The sequence below is a fragment of the Callospermophilus lateralis genome, chromosome 9 (genome assembly GCF_048772815.1).
Source record: "Callospermophilus lateralis isolate mCalLat2 chromosome 9, mCalLat2.hap1, whole genome shotgun sequence".
NCBI lineage: Eukaryota > Metazoa > Chordata > Mammalia > Rodentia > Sciuridae > Callospermophilus > Callospermophilus lateralis.
The window spans coordinates 56,514,711-56,533,326 of record NC_135313.1 but is presented as its reverse complement, the minus strand read 5'-3'; the positions used below and the strand labels follow the sequence as shown (position 1 = coordinate 56,533,326).

The window sequence follows — 18,616 nt, the reverse complement described above, 5'->3', positions numbered from 1 at the left end:
AGGAAACCCCCCACACCCCAGTTCTTAGAAATCTATTTTAAAACATAGATTTTTGAGGCTGTTTGCATTTCCATGGTCATTCTAGAAATTACTTTATTTCTTTTCTATTGTTTCCTCTCTGCAAATCAAATGGTTAATCTTTTGGGGGGCGGGTACATGGGGATTTCTTGGTAGATACAAAACTGATTCTTAAGCAAAGGACTCTATTCCAAAAAAAAGAAAAGAAAAAGAAGAGGAGGAGGAAAAAAGAAGAGCAACAAAGAAAGCAATTAGCAATGATAACACAACAGAAAATCTTGGCTATCTGGCAAAACCCTTCCAGATGCCATTTGGAAATGGACACTTCTATAAAGGGTACAGTTTCATTTACTGAGAAGGATTCACTCTCCAGGGAGACACGGCAGAAGTGCAGGGAGAAGCAAAGGGAAATCACCCAGAGGCCATAACCTCATGTAAATGGACATCGTTACTATTAATAATAAGTGCAGAAAACTTCATGTTTGATAAGAGAGAATATATCTAAGTATACAAATCCTCCTTTTCTCGTTTTATTCTGCTCTGGCGGGTCCTGGGGCAGAGCTAGGCTCAATGCAACTTCTCATCCTTGCTGGTTTAATTCAATGAGCCGACCTGCAAACACAGCCAGAGTGCCGATGAGACAGACAAGCATGAAGACTCCGAGGAGAATGTGGTCCATCACCATTGCAACATACTTCCACTCTTCAGATGCCTGGGAGAGGGGAGAGTGTTGGAATTACACTAAGATGATTATTAGAGACTTACAGAGTTCATGCTAAATATCATCGATGGGTCCTTTAATTTGTAGGTCTCAAAGCCTTCCACACCCTTGGCTGGCATGATCTTTAACTTTTGAATAATAATTCACAACATGATGAGTTACTAAGGTGACCTAGAGGTGGTCCCGAAGGTACCTGTTAGGTTGGTGGCTACATCTTGAATGCCAGCTTAACTGTCAAACCAAACCCATTTGTCTGCACTCATGCATTGGGTCATTTAAACCCAGAGGAGAAGATTTCAAACTGCAGAGCTTACGTTATTGGACTCCTGGTCTGACTTCATGGTCTCTGCGATGTACTTGACACCCTCAATGGCACTTTTCACCTCGGGATGTTTGATCAGGGGAGAGTGGAAGCCCATGGGTGGAGGCCCTGGTTTCCCAGAAATGTCAGAAATATCAATGTCTTCTGTAAAAATCTTTTTGTCTTGTTTGTCTCTGGATGGTCTTTTCATTGTGGAGAAAAACATAATATTTGGGATAGTGTCGATAAAAACCTAATAAAAAAGCAATCCATGTATGAGAATTATTGTCAACACAGGCAAACATCAAACTCTGAATTACCAACGTAATCTTGAGCAAGCCACTCAACATATCTCAGCCTCAACCTTGACAGGCTCCTTGTCTTTAAAACAAAAAGAACCACATTAGATGTTCCCAAAGACTCCTTCATATCCACTCCTGACGTGTCAAATGACAGTGGTCCTGATGATTCTGTAATATGAACAGTTTGCCACCAGAGGGAGCCTGTGAGCAGCTGGCAACCTTTCAGGACCCCAGACACCAGCTAGCCTTTTGCTTCAGATCCCCCTGTAGGCAACAGAATGGTCCTAGCAACGTGTTTCCAAGATCATTTAGTTAAAGAAAGGGCCCTTTGCCTCACGTATAAATTTCTGTCCCCCAAAATAGGTAGACTTTTTTCTTCCCTTTCTTTATAAAGAAACTGCAACACGGGTATTGCCAGGAGTCAAGGAGGACTGCTGACCGCCTCCAAAGAGTACAGGGTAACCATTAGTTTCTCTGGCAATTCATGACATAAAGATCCTTGTCTTTAGTGTCGCTGAAGTTTTATCCAAAAGAGCACATATTTGGGCTGTGGGTGCAGATCAGTGGTGGAGTGCTTTCCTTGCATGTGTGAGGCTCTGGGCTTAATCCCAGCACCAAAGGGGATGGGATTTGAAATGTCAGCACATTTTTAAATTCAGCAATGTAAACATTTGAGACAAAATTCCTCACTTTTGTGTTATTTCCTCAAGCCCTCTGTTTTAGTCAGCAGTTTTTGCCACTGTGACCACAAACCTGACAAGAACAATTTGAGAAAGTTTATCTGACACTCAGGTTTCAGAGGCCTCAGTCCACAGATGGTCTACTCTCCATTGCTCTGGGCCCAAAGGGAGGCAGAGCACACAGGGGGAGGAAAGCAGCTCAGGACATGGCAACAAGGAAGGGGAGAGAGAGAGAGAGAGAGAGAGAGAGAGAGAGAGAGAGCTCTGCTCTTCAGGGACAAAATATAGAACCCAAAGGCACAACCCCTGTGACCTACCTCCTCCAGCCACACCCAATCTGCCTATAGTTACTACACATTTAATCCCTGTGAGTGGATTCATCCACTGTTAGGTTAAAGCTCTCATAACCCAATCACTTAACCTCTAAAAACTCTTACATCGTCTAACACATAAACTTTTGGGGAACACCTCATATCTAAACCCTAACACCCCTCTTCCATCTCTAAATCTCATTCTATTCTCAGCTGATGATTTTACTAGCAAAAATAAGTAAGTCTGTTCCCAAATTGAAAGACACACAAATGGAAATCTTAAGAATGTCACAGCATAAAAAAGATGGAGATTTATTCATCTCTATTCAAAGAGATCCTTTAAACTTGAATTTAGAATGTGCTTTATAAATTCTGGTTTTTTTTTTTTTTTTTTCCTTTCTCTCTCATGAGTTGTCCCTAGAAAGAAGACAAGGAAAGTTCTTCACCCAAGTCCCCTGAAGTCCAGAAAGGACATAGGTTTCTAAACACGCGCAAGTATTGGCTAGAACAACACTGGCTCTGTTTAAGGGGGGACCTGAAAGTGTCCTCCCTATGTGCCACCTGCACTCACCTTCCGCACCCACTCGGGCATCACGTGGGTGCTGGGAGAGCGGTGGTGTGTGTTGATGACAATGACGGTGATAATGATGGATGCGATGACGAACACCATGGTGAACAACATGTATTTTCCAATCAAGGGCACGGCACTGGAGGTGGAAGGGATCAGCTCCACAATGACCAGAAGGAACACAGTCAAGGACAGTAAGACAGAGATGCTCAGCGTCATTTTCTCTCCTAGGAAGACAAAAAGAAGAAACCCAACAACCCACCATGATTGACAGAATTGGCCCCTCTCATGTATAATTTGAAATTCTAAACCTCAGGATCTCAAAATCTGACTGTATTTGAAAGATAAGACCTTTAAAGGTAATTAAGTTTAAATGAAGTTATATGGGGTCCCTAATCCAATATGACTGGTGTCCTTCCAAGAGAGAATGTGGACAAACCATGTGAGGGCATGGGAGAAGGCAGTCACTTGCACAGCAAGTGAGAGGCCTCAAGAAACCAATCCTGCTAACACCTTGATCTCAACTTTTAGCTTCCAGAATGGTGAGAAATGAATGTCTGTTGTTTGAATCACCCAATCTGTGGTACTCTGTCATGGCAGCCCTTGCAAACTTATTTACCACTGAAATCCAAAGGTGAAGGAATGTGACCCATGTTCATGAAACATCATTGTAGAAATTTTTTTTTCTTGCATAATTTCCTGCATGACCTTAACTGTACCCATGATGACAAGTGGCAAGATTTTCCATGAGAGGGTGCCAAGAAGTAAATGTCTACTTCATCTCATGCCCCAGGATTTTGTTTCTTGGTGGAACCTAGGGAGCTGAGAGGGATTATGGGTTGGCAAGCAGACTCAGGGTGGCAGGCTTTCCTTCTGCAGCAGAATGTGTTAAACTGCGTAAAATGGAACCACATGAATAGCCACTGCAATCCCTAGCAAAAAAAGACCAATATCTGATTTCAAAATATACTACCGAGCCATAGTAGCAAAAAAAGCATGGTACTGGCAAAAAAAAAAAAAAAAAATAGAAGAGAATAGAGAACCCAGAGACAAACCCAGCTATGGCCATGTGATCCGTGACAAAGGTGCCAAAAAGCATACATTAAAGAGAACCTTCAATAAATGTTGCTAGGAAAGCTGGATAGCCATCTGTAGAAGATTGGAACTAGATCCTGGTCTCTTATCCTGTACAAAAATCAATTAAAACTGGGGCTGATGTTGTGGCTCAGTGGTAGAGCACTTGTCTAGTATGTGTGAGGCACTAGGTTAGATTCTCAGCACCACATATAAATAAATTAATTAAATAGAGGTCCGTCAACAACTAAAAATTTTCTTTAAAAAAATCAATTAAAACTGTATCAGACTTCAGTATAAGACCTGAAACTGCTAGAAGAAAACACTTCAGGTAAGAGGCACAGGCAATGATTTCCTGATTAGGACTCCTATTGCTCAGAAAATAATACGAGATTTGACAAATGGGATGACATCAAATTTTAGAAGCTTCTGCACAGCAAAGAAAACAGTAAAGACAGTGAAGGGGCAGCTTACAGAATAGGAGAAAAATCTTTGCCAATTACTCTTCTGACAGGGAATTAATACACAAAATAAAAACCAAAATAATAATAATAATAATGACAAAAAATCCCACCAAATAACCCTATCAATAAATGGGCAAATAAACTGAATAGACACTTCTCAAAAGAAGAAATACAAATGGGCCAATAATTACATGAAAAAAATGTTCAGCATCTTTAGCTGTGAAGGAAATAAATGGAAATCAAAACTATACTGAGATTCAGTCTCACCCCTGTCAGAATAGCAATCATCAAAAATGTAAGTAAGAATCAATGCTGGTGAGGATTTAGGGAAAAAGAAACCCATGCACACTGTTGGTGGGGATGTAAATTGGGACAGCCACTATGGAAATCAATAAGGAGGTCCTTCCAAAAATAAAAAGTAAAAATAGATCCACCATATTAGCCAGCTAAAGCTCTTCTTGGTATATAACCAAAGAAATTAATATCAGCATACTATAGAGATACCTGCATACTCATGTTTCTTGCTGCACAATTCACAATAGCCAAGTTATGCTGTCAGACAAGAGATGAGTGGATGAAGAAAATGTGGTATAGATATACAATGGAGTTTTATTCAGCCACAAAGAATGAAATTATGTCATTTGTAGGAAAATGGATGGAAGTGGAGAGCAATATGTTAAGTGAAACAAACCAGGTTCCAAGTTCTATATGTTTTCTCTCATATGTGGAGGCTAGAGAGAAAAAAGAAAGAAAGAAAAAAAAGCATGATGATCGGGGGTAATCTCATGAAAACAGAAGGGAGACCACTAGGGTAGAGAGAAAGGAACAGGGGAAGGAGGAGAGGTGGGCAGGGGGAGGCACGGGGGAATGAAATAGATCAATTTTGTTATATGCACATATGATTATGCCACAATGAAACCCGATATCTGTATAACTGATATGCACCAATAAAAACTACTTAAAAAGTAAAGCATATGGGAGGACCATATAAGTTAAATGCAAATACTGCACCATTTTATATAAAGGAATTGGGCATTCACAGATATTTGTATCCTGGGGTCCTGGAACCAATCCTCTGTAGATACTAAGGGACAACCATAAACACTGGGTGCAAAGTGGAGGCAACATGAGATTGTCTGCTCTACCTGCTGGGTAGGAAGGCCTTTGAAAGTGAAGAAGAAGTCACAATTGTAAATATATTTATCAAGCTACAGTTTATTGACTAATAATAAATAATAGCTAACGTTTACCAAGCATAATATAGTTATTGTCCTAAAGGCTTTTCAAGCATAAATAATTGAATATTTATAGACACTAATTATTTCCATATTTCCCTGACAGTGTTTTCTTTATTTACTTTAAGAAGCTTTATTTGGTGCTGGGGTTATAGCTCAGTGGTAGAACGCTTGTCTCACACATGTGAAACACTGGGTTAAATCCTCAGTACCACATACAATCAATAAATAAATAAAATAAAATAAAAGTATTGTGTGACCATCTACAACTTTAAAACTATTTTTAAAAAACAAGAAGAAGAGGAAGAGGAAGCTTCCAGCAACTTAGAGGCTGAGGCAGGAGGATTATGAGTTCAAAGCCAGCCTCAGCAACTTAGCAAGGCCCTAAGCAACTCATTGAGACTTAAATAAAATATTTTTTAAAAAAGAAGCGGGGAAGGGCTGGGTTGTGGCTCAGTGGTAGAGTGTTCGCCTAGCAGGTGCGAGGCCCTGGGTTCGATCTTCAGCACCACATAAAATAAATAAATAAACAAACAAACAAACAAATAAATAAAGGTATTATACCCAACCATAACTAAAAAAAATATTTTAAAAAGAGTGGGGTGAGGAGTGGCACTTGGGATGTGGCTCAGTGGTTAAGTGCCCCTGGGTTCAATCATTTGTTTAAAAACTAGTACAATCAGTGGGCACAGTAGTACATGCCATAATCCCATCTACCTGGGAGGCTGAGGCAGGAGGATTGCAAGTTCAAGGCCGGCCTGTGCAACCTAACATAATCTTGTCTAAAAATCAAAAACAAAAATGGCTAAAATGTAGTTCAAAGGTAGAGTGCTTTCCTAGCATGTGCAAGGCCGTGGGTTTAATCTCCAGTATGAAAAAAAAAAATGAGTACCATCATGAGAACATACATACATTCAGCGGGGGGAGGTCCTTCCTGCCTTATTCTCCACTGTGTCCCTCTGTGTAGGAGTTGCTCAACAAGTCTTTATTGAATGAGGGAATAATCTCTTCCCCTTTCTGAACAGTTAGATTTAAATTTTTGTGAGTTTAAAAAAAATCAGTTGGATAAAATTGCTACCTGTCATAAGTTTGAGGGGCGTCTGCACCATCTTTTCCTCCTGCTCGTCTGCCATCAATTGTTTACGAGTAGGGACTTGCTGGCAGACATATGGGTACCCGTCCCCTGTTCAGTAGATTGTTGGTGTTTGATGAAATTATATCACAGATGTGATTACTCAGTAGGAGGTAAGTAAGTTGTCCAGGCTGATATGTGGGAAAGAATTGCCACTTGGGAAGTACAGTCTCATGTGTAAAGGTATGACCATCTGGAAACAGACATGCAAAAGTGATATTCTAGTGGCAAACTCAGTAAAGGAGCAATGCCCAGAAGAGTCCATCTAAGGAAAGCAACTTTGTAGAGGAAGTGACATGAGGAGGTTTGTGAGCACACACCTAACCCCGCACATTTCTGGGCACACGGATGGTATTGGGCAAATAGATATTGGTGACCAATTCACTTTAACAGTCATGGCAACGGCACCCACCTGAGTCTGTAGGCAGGTAGAACACCAGGCTGGTTAAGAAGGAGAAGAGCAGGCAGGGGATGATGACGTTGACGATGAAGTAGAGAGGCAGGCGCTGCATGACGAAGTGGTAGGTAATGTCCAGGTAGGGGGTGCTGGGGCAGCAGGTATAGAATACCCAGTGCTTCCAGCCCCGGGCCTCCTTGATCACCCATTCCCCGCTCTCCATGAAGTTGCTCAGGTCTGGCTGGTCACTTTCCTGAAAAATGAGATGAGGTTTGGAAACCCTAGCCAAGTTATCTGGCGGGGGGGGGGGGGGGGTCAGGGTTTTGTAATCAGCCGTGATAAGGTAATAATCCCCAGTTCTGTGAGCCACATATCCAGAAGGGACTTGGGGCCATCTCCATTTTGGGTCTTGGATTTCTTTTACATAACATAAGGAGTTTAGATTACTGAGATTCTTCATTTGAGTTCCATATTCAAGTATCTGGGAGATTTATAACATTGGCTACTTAGCCCCATTCCAGACAGATTGAATCAAAATTCTTGAGACTGTTCTGGGCATAAGGAGCTTCTTTCAGTTCCAAGATAGTTCTTATGAGCAGCACATCAAGAACCTTCCTAACCAACTGAGAACCATCAGACTAGAGCCTCCCAAGTTTTAACTGGTTCTGAGAGCCTGTGGTTATCTAGCGGCAGAGTCAGAGACCTGAATCACACTTCTCCTGAAACCAGCATCATCACACGGAGTCCCTACCTACCGGGTTGATCGACACCACAGAGCCATCATAGGTCCAGGTGCCCAGCTTCATGCTGCAGTTCTGCTCATCAAAGGGAAAGTGAGTGACAATGATCTCACAGTAGCTTTTGAAGATGGCTGGAGGTGTCCATGTGATGTGGCCCGTGTAGTCCAGAAGCACTTTTGTGAACTTGACAATAGCAAAGTCGCCGTCTGCACTACAATCGGGATAAGGGAAGAAAAGGGTTCCAAGTGACAGATGAGCCTTCCATTCTGCCTGCAGATATTAACAGGAGACAGCTGCTAATTATTCTAGGACTAATTATAGAAGCTTGCTTTCTGGTTGTGTTGCTTTTGAAGTCTATGGCAGCGTTTCCCAAATTTGTCTGATAATAAGAGTCACTGGGGTGCTTATTACAGATGCAGATTCCCGAGCACCATTTAAGTCAGCTCTGAGTAAGACTATCTGGGAAGGAAGTGGGAATCTATGGGTTTAAAGAAATAGCAGGTAACATGGGGTACACTGCATCTCAGATGTTCTCTCTCTGTCCTCAGTGATATTTGTAATGTTCATATCCACCTATATCCTCAGGATATACTTTGAGAGTTAGTTGGGAATGCAAAGGAATTTAAAATAAAATGTTTCTCCAGTAACTCCTTACTGTGGCAAGGGGTCTGTTACATTAAGAACCACTTAGGATGGGGAGTGTCTCGGTGGGGGAGTCTTGCTTGGCATGCAGGAGGCCCCAGCGTGGAGGGCAAGGCGATCTCTCCCGTGGGGTGGGATCATGAACTCAGATTAAGGGCCAGGCCGGTAAGAAATGAAGAAGGAGCCCCCACACAGTGCTGCGTATGGCCACGGGGGAGTAGATGCCCATTGTTGCCAGATATTTGGCTTTTTTCTTGGTCAGAAGGTGAAAACATACATTTTTTGAGTCAAATATTTCCTTTTTTTTTTCTTCCCCCAGCCCCAGGGCTGGAGATGGAACACAGGGGTCTCATGCATGTTAGGCAAGTGCTATGTCATTGAACCATTGCCCTGCCCCAAATTTTTCACATTTTTTATTGTAGAATTTTTCTAGACAGGCTAAAAATCTAAATTTTAATATGATATTTCCTGATTTTCCAATGGTGGAGATATATATATATATATATATATATATATATATATATATATATTTTATTTAATTTTATTTTTTTAGAGAGAGAGAATTTTTTAATATTTATTTTTCAATGCTCACAACATCTTTATTTTATTTTTATGTGGTGCTGAGGATTGAACCCAGCGCCCTGCGCATGCCAGGCGAGTGCGTTACAGCTTGAGCCACATCCCCAGCCCTATATATATTTTTAAATCAGGGAGCTGGGCACAGTAGCACATACATTTAATTTCAGCTATTTGAGAGGCTGAGGCAGTAGGATTAGAAGTTCAAGCCTAGCCAAGATGATATAGCAAGACTCTGTCTCAAAATAAAAGAGCTGGGGGTGTAGTTCAGTAGTAGAGCACTTGCCTAGCAGACTTGAAGTCCTGGGTTCAATTTCAAGTACTGCAAAAAAATAAAATTAAAAAAAAAACATGGTATGTACTAAAAAGTAGCAATAAGCCACTTCTATAGGCCTTATTCAGTGGACATTCTTCCATAAACAGCCTGTGTCCAAGGGACTTTGCAAAAAAGTGAGGCAATTAGAATAGGTATTGAGATCTGGAGGTGTAGCTCAGTGATCAAGCCTTGAAGGATTAGGACACTGGGCACCAGGAAGTAAGTATTAGAATAGGAGTTAAATCAGTGGGGTAGGGTTTGCCCCCATGGGATTTTAGGGACTTAATGGCATGTATTGGTCCCTCCTGTTGTAAAACAAGAGATTTTTCTTTCCCCGACTTTTCCTTGGGACTGAAGTAGGATTCTTAATCCAGAGAACTGTGTGGCATTAGACCCTCCTGAAAGAGCAGAGGGTCAAAAGATTGTCTTAGTCTCTCCCAATAAGCAGGTAGAGGTTCTCTCTCCACCAGGGTGTTCCTAAGTAAGCAAGTCAGAAAGCCCAGAGAACTTTAACTGCTTCCCCCAGGTTCGCCTGAAAGAAACTGAACATCGAGATTCTGCTATGTCAGCATATTTGTCCAAAAAGTTTATATCGCTGATTGGGTAATTTGGCTCAAACTTGAACATAAGTATAACTGGGCAACATGTAGTAGAAAATCAAAGCTGGGTAGGCTGCCGTAAAGTGCATCATTTTTATCCACTGGCCCTTGCCCCACACACCCCATACATCTGCTGGAACGCACAGCTTGCTCCCCAGACCCACATGGAGTGATGTCAGACTGTAAATCCTCTAGGCCAATGACAAATGCTCCCGTCTGGGGAGGATGCTCTTTGAAATGAACATTCCCTGACAAATGAAGGGCATATGATAATGAACGTGTCATTAAACCTGAGCGTCTTGAATCACATTATAATTTCACAACAGGCAGTCTGTCATGGGACCTGGTGGATGGGAATGCAGGCATTCTGGACCATCAGTGTCAGGATGACGTTCAGGAGGTGATGAGTATCAACCTCGGGAGCACAGACCGATTAGGTTGGAAGGACATTTGATTCCAAGGAACTTGGGGATAAGAAGTTTGGGTGCTTTGGATGGTTGCCACACACCCCTCAGGAGCTCTCAGGGATTAAATGCTCCCCACCCACAGTCTTGATCCAATTTGGCTCTGATCATTGTTTGTATTCGTAACATGAGACACCATATGGCACTGCCTGGCCTGTCAACGTGGCTCTGGTTTTTAAGGGTTATTTAATGTTAACGTGGTGAGAAGTAGGCTGCAGTCAGCCCTTCCGTGCGGACACGGGGCTCCGCCTGCCCCAGGAATCCCCCTCCCCGCCTGTCTGCTTTGCTTACTTGTTATAGAGAACAAAGTCCGGCCGCCAGATCTTTTCAGAGGGAATGTGAATTTTTTTCACACCGCCATAGTCATCTGGATTCCATTTTAGGTTGTAATCCACCCATTGCTGGAAATGAAGACATTGAAGCAATTAAAAAGTCAAAAACATTTTATAAAATGTTTGGGGAGTGAAGAGCCTTCATGGCCTCAGTAATTCAGAAATGGACAGAAATTATGTTTGGATAAGGAAAGTCTGATTCAGAATTCACCTTTTACTTTGGCCAACAGTAACAGTAAAGTGTGCGCATGGGTACTAAGTACTGGACCCAGTCCTCACAACAGTCCTATAGAGCGATTAGTGACCTTAGTTTACAGAAAAGGAAGCAAAGAGACCCCAGGTCACACAGCTGAGAGTGGCAGATCCACCAGACCACACTGTCCACCCTCAGGAAAGGAGATTGGCCCTAATGCAAACATTTATGGCAAGCAGGCAAAGTCATTTCTAAAAACATTATATATTTTCCTGCACTAAAAAAAAAAACGCCCAATGTAGTGAATTTGGTTTTTTGTTTGTTTGTTTTTACTGTGGTTGTTGTTTTGGTACTGGTAATTGAACCCAGGGACACTACTCTACTACTGAGCAACATCTTCGACACTGAAGACAGTGTCTTCACTCAGTTGCTGGCCTTGAGCTTGGAATCCTCCTGTCTCAGCCTCCTGAGTCACTGGGATTATCTGGCTCAGTGTGGCAAAATGGGATAACACAAAGGTATGGGCTGAATTGTGTCCCTTTAGAATTCATATGTTGAAGTCCTAACTCCCAGTATTTCAGAATGTGACTTTATTTGGAAATAGGGTCTTCACTGAGATAACTAAGTGAAAATGAGGCTGTTAAGGTAACATTACTTCAATATAACTGGTGTCCTTATAAAAAGGGGAAATTTAAAAACATCTATGTCTCTCTCATGCATACCCAGGGAGAAAGCCATGTGAACATGAAGATCTCATCTACAAGCCAAGGAGAAAGCTCTGGAACAGACCCTTCTCTCATAGCCCTCAGAAGAAACCAACTCTGCTGGCATCTTGACCTTGAACTCCAAAATGGTAAGATGATAAATTTCTGTTCTCTAAGCCACGTAGAGTGTGGTACTTCGTTATGGTAGCCCTAGCAAATTTATAACATAGAAAAAACCCTGGGTTTAAAAAACAAAACAAAACAACAACAAAAACACAACAGGGTCTATATCCCCATCATTCCAAAATCCTTACTTTTAACATTTTAGTGTATGTACCTAAATTGATTTTCTCTGGGCCCAGGTTTAATTTCAAGGTGAATAAAAATAACATAAATGCAGTTATCGTGCTGAATTACCTGCTTCAGACGAACATTGGTTGTCACAATCTGATTTACTTCATCCTGAAAAAAGAAAATGTCTCCTCTTTAGGAAATAAAGAGGCAACCAGAAGGGAGAGTGCCCCCAGGTGTGAGGGGTGGGTGCCACCCCCGCCCCCAGGGCCCCTGTCTCACCACATTGATGAGCTGTATCAGCTGCAGGCCCAAGGTGACCTCCACAGCCTGGTGGTGGTCCTCCACTGGCCGGACCACGCTGCTATAATTTTTAAATAGCATTGCCAACAGACGGGTCTCATGTTCGGAGCCCAGGACAAGACCAGCTGAGAAGCAAATGACACATACCCTGTCAGACACCATCCCCACCCTTCATTCACTAACACAAGGAAATCAAGACAAAACCAGAGCCCGGAAGGCAGGTGGGGCCTCTGTCAAAGGGCTCCTGAGTGCAGGTTTTGTTGCCTTAAGCTCCTTTCCAAGGGCAGTTGTTGGTGTGGCCCCTGCCCAGGCAGCAGCATGGCGGATTATCACAACACTTGTACTTTGGACAGGTGACATTCCTTAATATAGTCCCTGGCTGAATCAAATTTGCCAGGAACATGCACACACAAAAAGAAGGGTCCACAGAAAAGCCAATGTCAGTGTTTCAGAGTGGTTATGGGATAGTGAAATCTTGGACAAGGTGGCCTCAGATCGTAGGATGCCACAAACAGTCAAAAATTGGTGCTCAATCGCACTCCTCAGGAGGGACGTGGTTAACAAAACAGAAAGTAATGAGTGCTGGTGAGGCTGTGGAGACGCTGAAACCTCACATGTTGTTGTGAGAATGTAAAGTAACAGGTTCTCAGCAAAACTGAGTTATCATATGATCCAGCAGTTCCACCCCTAAGACCATACCCCAAAGAATAACAGCAACATCCAAAAGGTAGAAACAGCTCAAGTGTCTATCGATAGATAAATGGATGATCTGGGTGAGGTGGCACACACCTGTAATATCAGCTACTCAGGAGGCTGACACAAAAGGATCACAAGTTTAAGGCCAGCCTGGGCAATTTAGTAGACCCTGTCTCAAAAAAAAAAAAAAAAAAAAGGACTGGGGGTATAGCTCAGTTCTATAGCACCCCTGAGTGCTGGAGTCAGGTTGTGTAGATAAATGGATGAACAAATTGAAGTAGATCTGAACAATGGAATATTATTCAGTCACAAAAAGGAATAAAGTACTGATCCATGCTACAGTACAGGTGGACTTTGACAACATCATGCTGAGTGGAAGAAGCCAAATGTAAAGGGACACATGTTGTACGTTTCCATTTGCAGAAATGTCCAGAATAGGGAAAGCCACAGATATCAGAGGTTTGTGGACACTGAGGTCTGAGGAGGGACTGCTTAATTGGTTTAGATTTTCCTTTTGGGATGATGAAAATGTTCTGGAACTAGTTATAGTAATATCATTTAACACTGTAAATGCACTGAATACTGCTGATTTGTACATCTTAAAATGTTCAAATGATAAATTCATACAATGTGTGTTTTACCATACTTTTAAGCAATTACTGCTGGTGAATACACATCCCAGTTAAGTTGTTAAAAAAGTGAAAACCTTGTGCTTTGTTGATTGAGGTTGAGGGTTCCTGTTGGGAACATGAATGACCCCATCTTTTCTACATTTCCTTCAGGATAGAGAGTGACATCACCAAAGACAGCCCTTCTCTGCCCAGCAAGTTCTATGGTCCTTAGCAGCCTCAGATGAGGCAGGCAGACATCTCACCAGAGAAGGTGGCCCACTTGCCCAAGGTTGAGCAGCCAGAGGGCAGAACTCTGAGCAGAACCCTGTGCGTGCTCCTGCACCAACTCTTAATCTCAAGAGTGTGGTGTGGCTATGCTGGAACCTCACAACCACATGCACCTTTATTCCTGGGAGAAAATGTGTTCCAAATTCCAGCAAGTGTCTTGTGAAAGAGCTTTGTAACTCAAGCCACACAGGGACAGAGGACTGTCTGCTCAGGGTAGTAGACACACGATTAGAGGAAGGAGACACAAGATCCTTTTACCCTGGTTCATGTAATCAGATCTCCCCTTTCCGCAGGTTATTGCTGAGGCCACCAGAACTTCTCCGTAGGCCAAGAAAATTTTAAATGTTGAATGAGTGAGATGCTTTTCCTTTTTGCCCAGTAGTATTAATTTTTAGCCTCTAAGATAGGTTATTTTTTATTTTTATTTTTGGGTACCAGGGATGAAACCCAGGGGCGCTTAACCACTAAGCCACATCTCCAGCCCTTTTTAAAATATATATATTTTATTTTGAGACAGGGTGTCTCTGAGTTATTAGGGCCTCACTAAGTGGCTGAGGCTGGCTTTGAACTTACGATCCTTTTGCCTTAGTCTCTGGAGCCTCTGGGATTATAGGTGTGCACCACTGCGCCCAGCAGGTTATTATTTTTCTTTACTATTTTTCTACTTTGATTCTACATTTGGAAGAGCTTGTAAAAAAATTATTATTAAATAAAAAGTAATTATATATTTTCTCTTTTTATTAGTCAATGAAAATAATAACCAACACAACAATTTGTTATATGCCAGATATTCATATACATATATATACTTAATACATACTAACTCAAATCTCACAACTAGATGCTACTCTTATCTCTACTTTACAGATGAAGAAGTTGAGGCACAGGGAGGTTAAATGACTTGTCCATATTTCATAAGTGGTAGATTCAAGAATACAAACCCAGAGCCCAGGCTCTCAACCATGATTTCTCACCTAGGGCTTTGGATTTGCTTGAAATAATCATTGTAATGCAACAAATTGATACATTTTCACCCCTCTGTAAAATACGTATTTTAATGATCCCAGAGAGCCTTCTTCAAGCCCCTGTCTTTGTATTATTTCCTTGAATCCTTATAATGATCCTTTAGGTAACTTTTTACCCCCACTTTACAGATAAAAAACTGAGGTTCAGAGCTGAGCAATCCATCCCTGGTTCCCATGCCAGTTAGAGGTGGGATTATAGCAGAGGCAGTTTACCTCCTCCCTACAGATAAATGTATCATTTCCATATGGATTATTAAAGCTTTCAGTGTAGCTTAAATACCTTTATTGTAATCTTCATGGACTCCAGGTAGGGAACTCTTGTTGACATAGCCTACCTCTTCATTTCTAGTATCCCCAAATTTTCTAAACCCCCAAATTCCCAGGCTACCTACCAAACCAAAGCTTCCAAGGATACCAAGGTACATAACTCCACAGAGCTTCCACATGACACCCCCCCCCCAAATGCCACCTGCATTTGGCAACTCTCCAAGGGAGTGTGTAGTTCAAAAATGCAGTTTTTACAATTGCTTCACTGAGCCCTTGGGACATGGCAGTGCTCCTGTCTGCCATGCCTTGTCCATTCCAGGTCCCACCCACCACAGCGACTGGGCCCAGGAGTGGATTGCTGAGCCTCTTGGCTATTGTTTTGGCATTGTCCTGGGCTACTTATTCTTAAATGATTGTTTATTCCAGTTTGACAGCAATAATACACCATTTCATAGATTGGTTTCATTGGCACAGGTTAAAGGGATGAATATTTATAACATTCAAAGGAAGAATTCTATGAATCCCTTCCCAACTCCAAAATGGTTTGAAGAGTTGGGTCAGTTCTTCATGGATTTAGTGAATCACAGTAAATAACTTTTATGAAAAGTCAGTGTATAAATAAACAGATCATGTCAGAGTCTCCCTTTTTGGCAAGATTGTCTTGGTAATTTTTAGTCATTCGTCAAAGATTTGTTGAGTATTGCTGTATTGCTATAGGAGTTTGGAGATACATGAGCATTGCTATAGAAGTTTGGAGTTATTCAAAGGTGAATCTGGCACAAATCCTGTCTTTCTGTCTTCATAGAGATTGACATATGTCATAAATAACTGTGAATGAGTTGGAAAATTAGATGCCATGAGAAAGATGACAATGAATTACTTGGGATTACAAAGGTGGAAGAGGTTGAAATGAAAGGTGCTGTGTAAATAGAATAGCGATGATTATATGTTCAGCTATCATAAGAAAAAGTGTTCTGATATGCATGAGCATTTTACCCAGAGAGGACTGATTGAGCCATAATTTCAAGTGTGCTTTTTGTATCATACTGGTCCAACTTGTATTTCTATGTACGGAAGAGCCTCTGGGTTGGGCAAAATGACTTTTGGACTCTTACTAGTCACCGTGGGTAATTCTAATCTCTGATGCTGTGTCTCTTGCTAACTTAGTGATTTCAGGCTGCTTTCTGACTATGCATCTAACAAACAAAGTCTCCAACTGACCACATTCCAAAATTTATAAATTAAGTGACCTTGGGCAGATCAGTTCTATCTTTCAGTTTGTTTCCTTACAATTAAAATTGAGGTGTTTGAATGCCTGATCTAGCTCTAAATTTCCATGAACCACCCCTGAGAATCAATACTAGCAAACTTTAGGTTTGATCAAAATACATATTGTAAACTTCTTTTCATAGCTAAACACACATTTTTAGAGGTCTTTGGTATCCTAAGAGATCTCTTAAGTATTTTTATAGAAGCATATCGCTTAGGAATTTTCATTGAGTGTGTTATTTGAGCATGCACACACACATGCACTCATACACACCAGGCCAGCTTAGGTTGGATCAAGTCCAAATCCCACAGGATATAATTTAGCTGAGTTTAAACTATTTCCCTCAACCCTGCTATTGAAAAAATTAATAATATAGCTTTTTACCTCTGGTCCAGAGTCCTGTGCTTATCAGAGCAATATTAAAGAAATCACAGAATGTAAGTTACCTTATTTCTCAGTTGGGATGATATCACTAGTAAACTTTTACATGAAGCAATCAGCAACATCTCCTATTTCCCTGTATCGGAAGTTTGGGATTCAGGATAGTGTTTCAGCTGCTGTGTTGTGACACATTCCAGAGCAGAGGCAGGTCAAGGGCTGTATAAGTTTTTATAGCTTCAATTCAAATCCACACCTACATTTGGTAACATCCTTCCGACCCCCCCCCGCCCCCAAAGAATAGAAGGAATGCCTTCATATGGACATTTTTCACTTCAGAAGTTAAAAAAATTACAAAACAGTTCATCTCTATGGGGAGTTTAGTTATAATTATTAGCAGGCTTCTCTTTCTAGCATATGTATCTGTCAATCAATCCTCTTCATTATCAGAATTCTCTTAGAGCCACTAACGGCTTTGTTAACTCTATTAATTGTGATTAGAAGTTGCTGCGCTAGGTCCCCATTGTTAGAATTTGTTCAAATTTGAAGGTATCCCCAGGTTGTGACAGTGGTCTACCGTGTTTCATGTTCTATAAGGCAGGCCTGTGGCTGAGCAGGACACCAGGCACTGATAGAGACCCAGGAGTCTCTGACCAGGCAGTTCCTATTTGATGTGGATAACATGAACTCAAAATTTTTATTCAAAAACCCAATCAAACAATATCAGGAAGAAACTGAAAAGAGTAACCTCTGACTGGTGAGGCCCTGTGGTTCTGCGTTCCTTTTGAAGAAGCATGGCGGGGCCTCCAGTTCTTCAACCTTAAAGAAACCCCCCCACCTTTGGTGCTTACCTGAGCAGAGGCCAAGGAACAGGAGGAGAGGCCGAGGCTCCATGGGCTGTGGGTGCTGCTGTGGACTGGGAGCAGTGTGGTGGTCTGTGCTCCTCCCTGGCACACTCTGGCTGGACACTTGGCTGCTGGAGGGCTTGGAAAGCCGGTCAGCTCAGTGGAGCTATTGTCTTACACCACCTGTTTATGGCTTCGACAGCTGGTCTGTCCCCAGCCCTAGAGCCTAGAGCTGCTCAGGGCCTTATGCAGTTACAGGTGTGACTCTCTTTACACGATTGCTATATTTTTAACAAGCTGAGTGTGAGCTATATTTTATGTAAACCTATTTATATCTCACACGTACATATGTTTGTTTTTCCTCCCAGTACTGGGAATTGAACCCAAGGGTGCTCTATCACAGAGCTACATCCTCAGTCCTTTTTTGTTTTTTATTTGGAGATAGGGTCTTACAAAATTACCCAGACTGGCCTTGAACTTGTGATCCTTCTGGCTCAGCCTCCTGTAACTGGGATTACAGGAGTGCACCACAAGCCTCAGCTAAGCTGCTACATTTTAAGTACATCATGAGTCTTGTCTTGTTTTGTTCTTGTGGTGCTGGGGATCAAACCCATCACCTCTCATATGCTAATATGCACTTTACCACTTAGCTACACCCCCAGCTCCAAGAATCAGTTCTTAATGGAAAAACTTGCAAGAATTATTTTAAATGGTGAGCAACCCCCTCCCTTTTGTGTAAACTAGAATGCCACCTATGTGCATTGATTCAATTAGGGTCACTGGGAATGCATAGATGTCAGCTGTTCGTGTAATCCTCCTTAGTCACGCACATCTACATTCTCTGAACATGAAAATGCACTTCCTGTTTCGGGG

The 18,616-nt window shown here is 41.8% G+C and overlaps 1 protein-coding gene across 1 annotated transcript; it reads right to left on the bottom strand.

Annotated features, from left to right (window-relative positions):
* Positions 1–404: 404 nt before the first annotated feature.
* Positions 405–17,840, bottom strand: Chrna1 (cholinergic receptor nicotinic alpha 1 subunit). The gene is made up of 9 exons (XM_076866033.1): positions 17,750–17,840; positions 12,343–12,488; positions 12,187–12,231; positions 10,832–10,941; positions 7,959–8,154; positions 7,219–7,456; positions 2,905–3,128; positions 1,054–1,293; positions 405–730 (listed from the first exon to the last, which is right to left on the bottom strand). The coding sequence occupies exons 1-9, from the start codon at positions 17,790–17,792 to the stop codon at positions 599–601; spliced, it is 1,374 nt and encodes a 457-aa protein (XP_076722148.1). The 5' UTR covers positions 17,793–17,840; the 3' UTR covers positions 405–598.
* Positions 17,841–18,616: the final 776 nt, after the last annotated feature.

Coding starts and splice junctions, on each gene's coding strand:
- Chrna1 (XM_076866033.1), bottom strand. CDS start 17,792: ATGGAGCCTCGGCCTCTCCTCCTGTTCCTTGGCCTCTGCTCAG. Junction 10,942..12,186: donor CCAATGTTCGTCTGAAGCAG/GTAATTCAGCAC, acceptor CTTCATTTCCAG/CAATGGGTGGATTACAACCT. Junction 1,294..2,904: donor TGCCCGAGTGGGTGCGGAAG/GTGAGTGCAGGT, acceptor CTTTTTTATTAG/GTTTTTATCGACACTATCCC.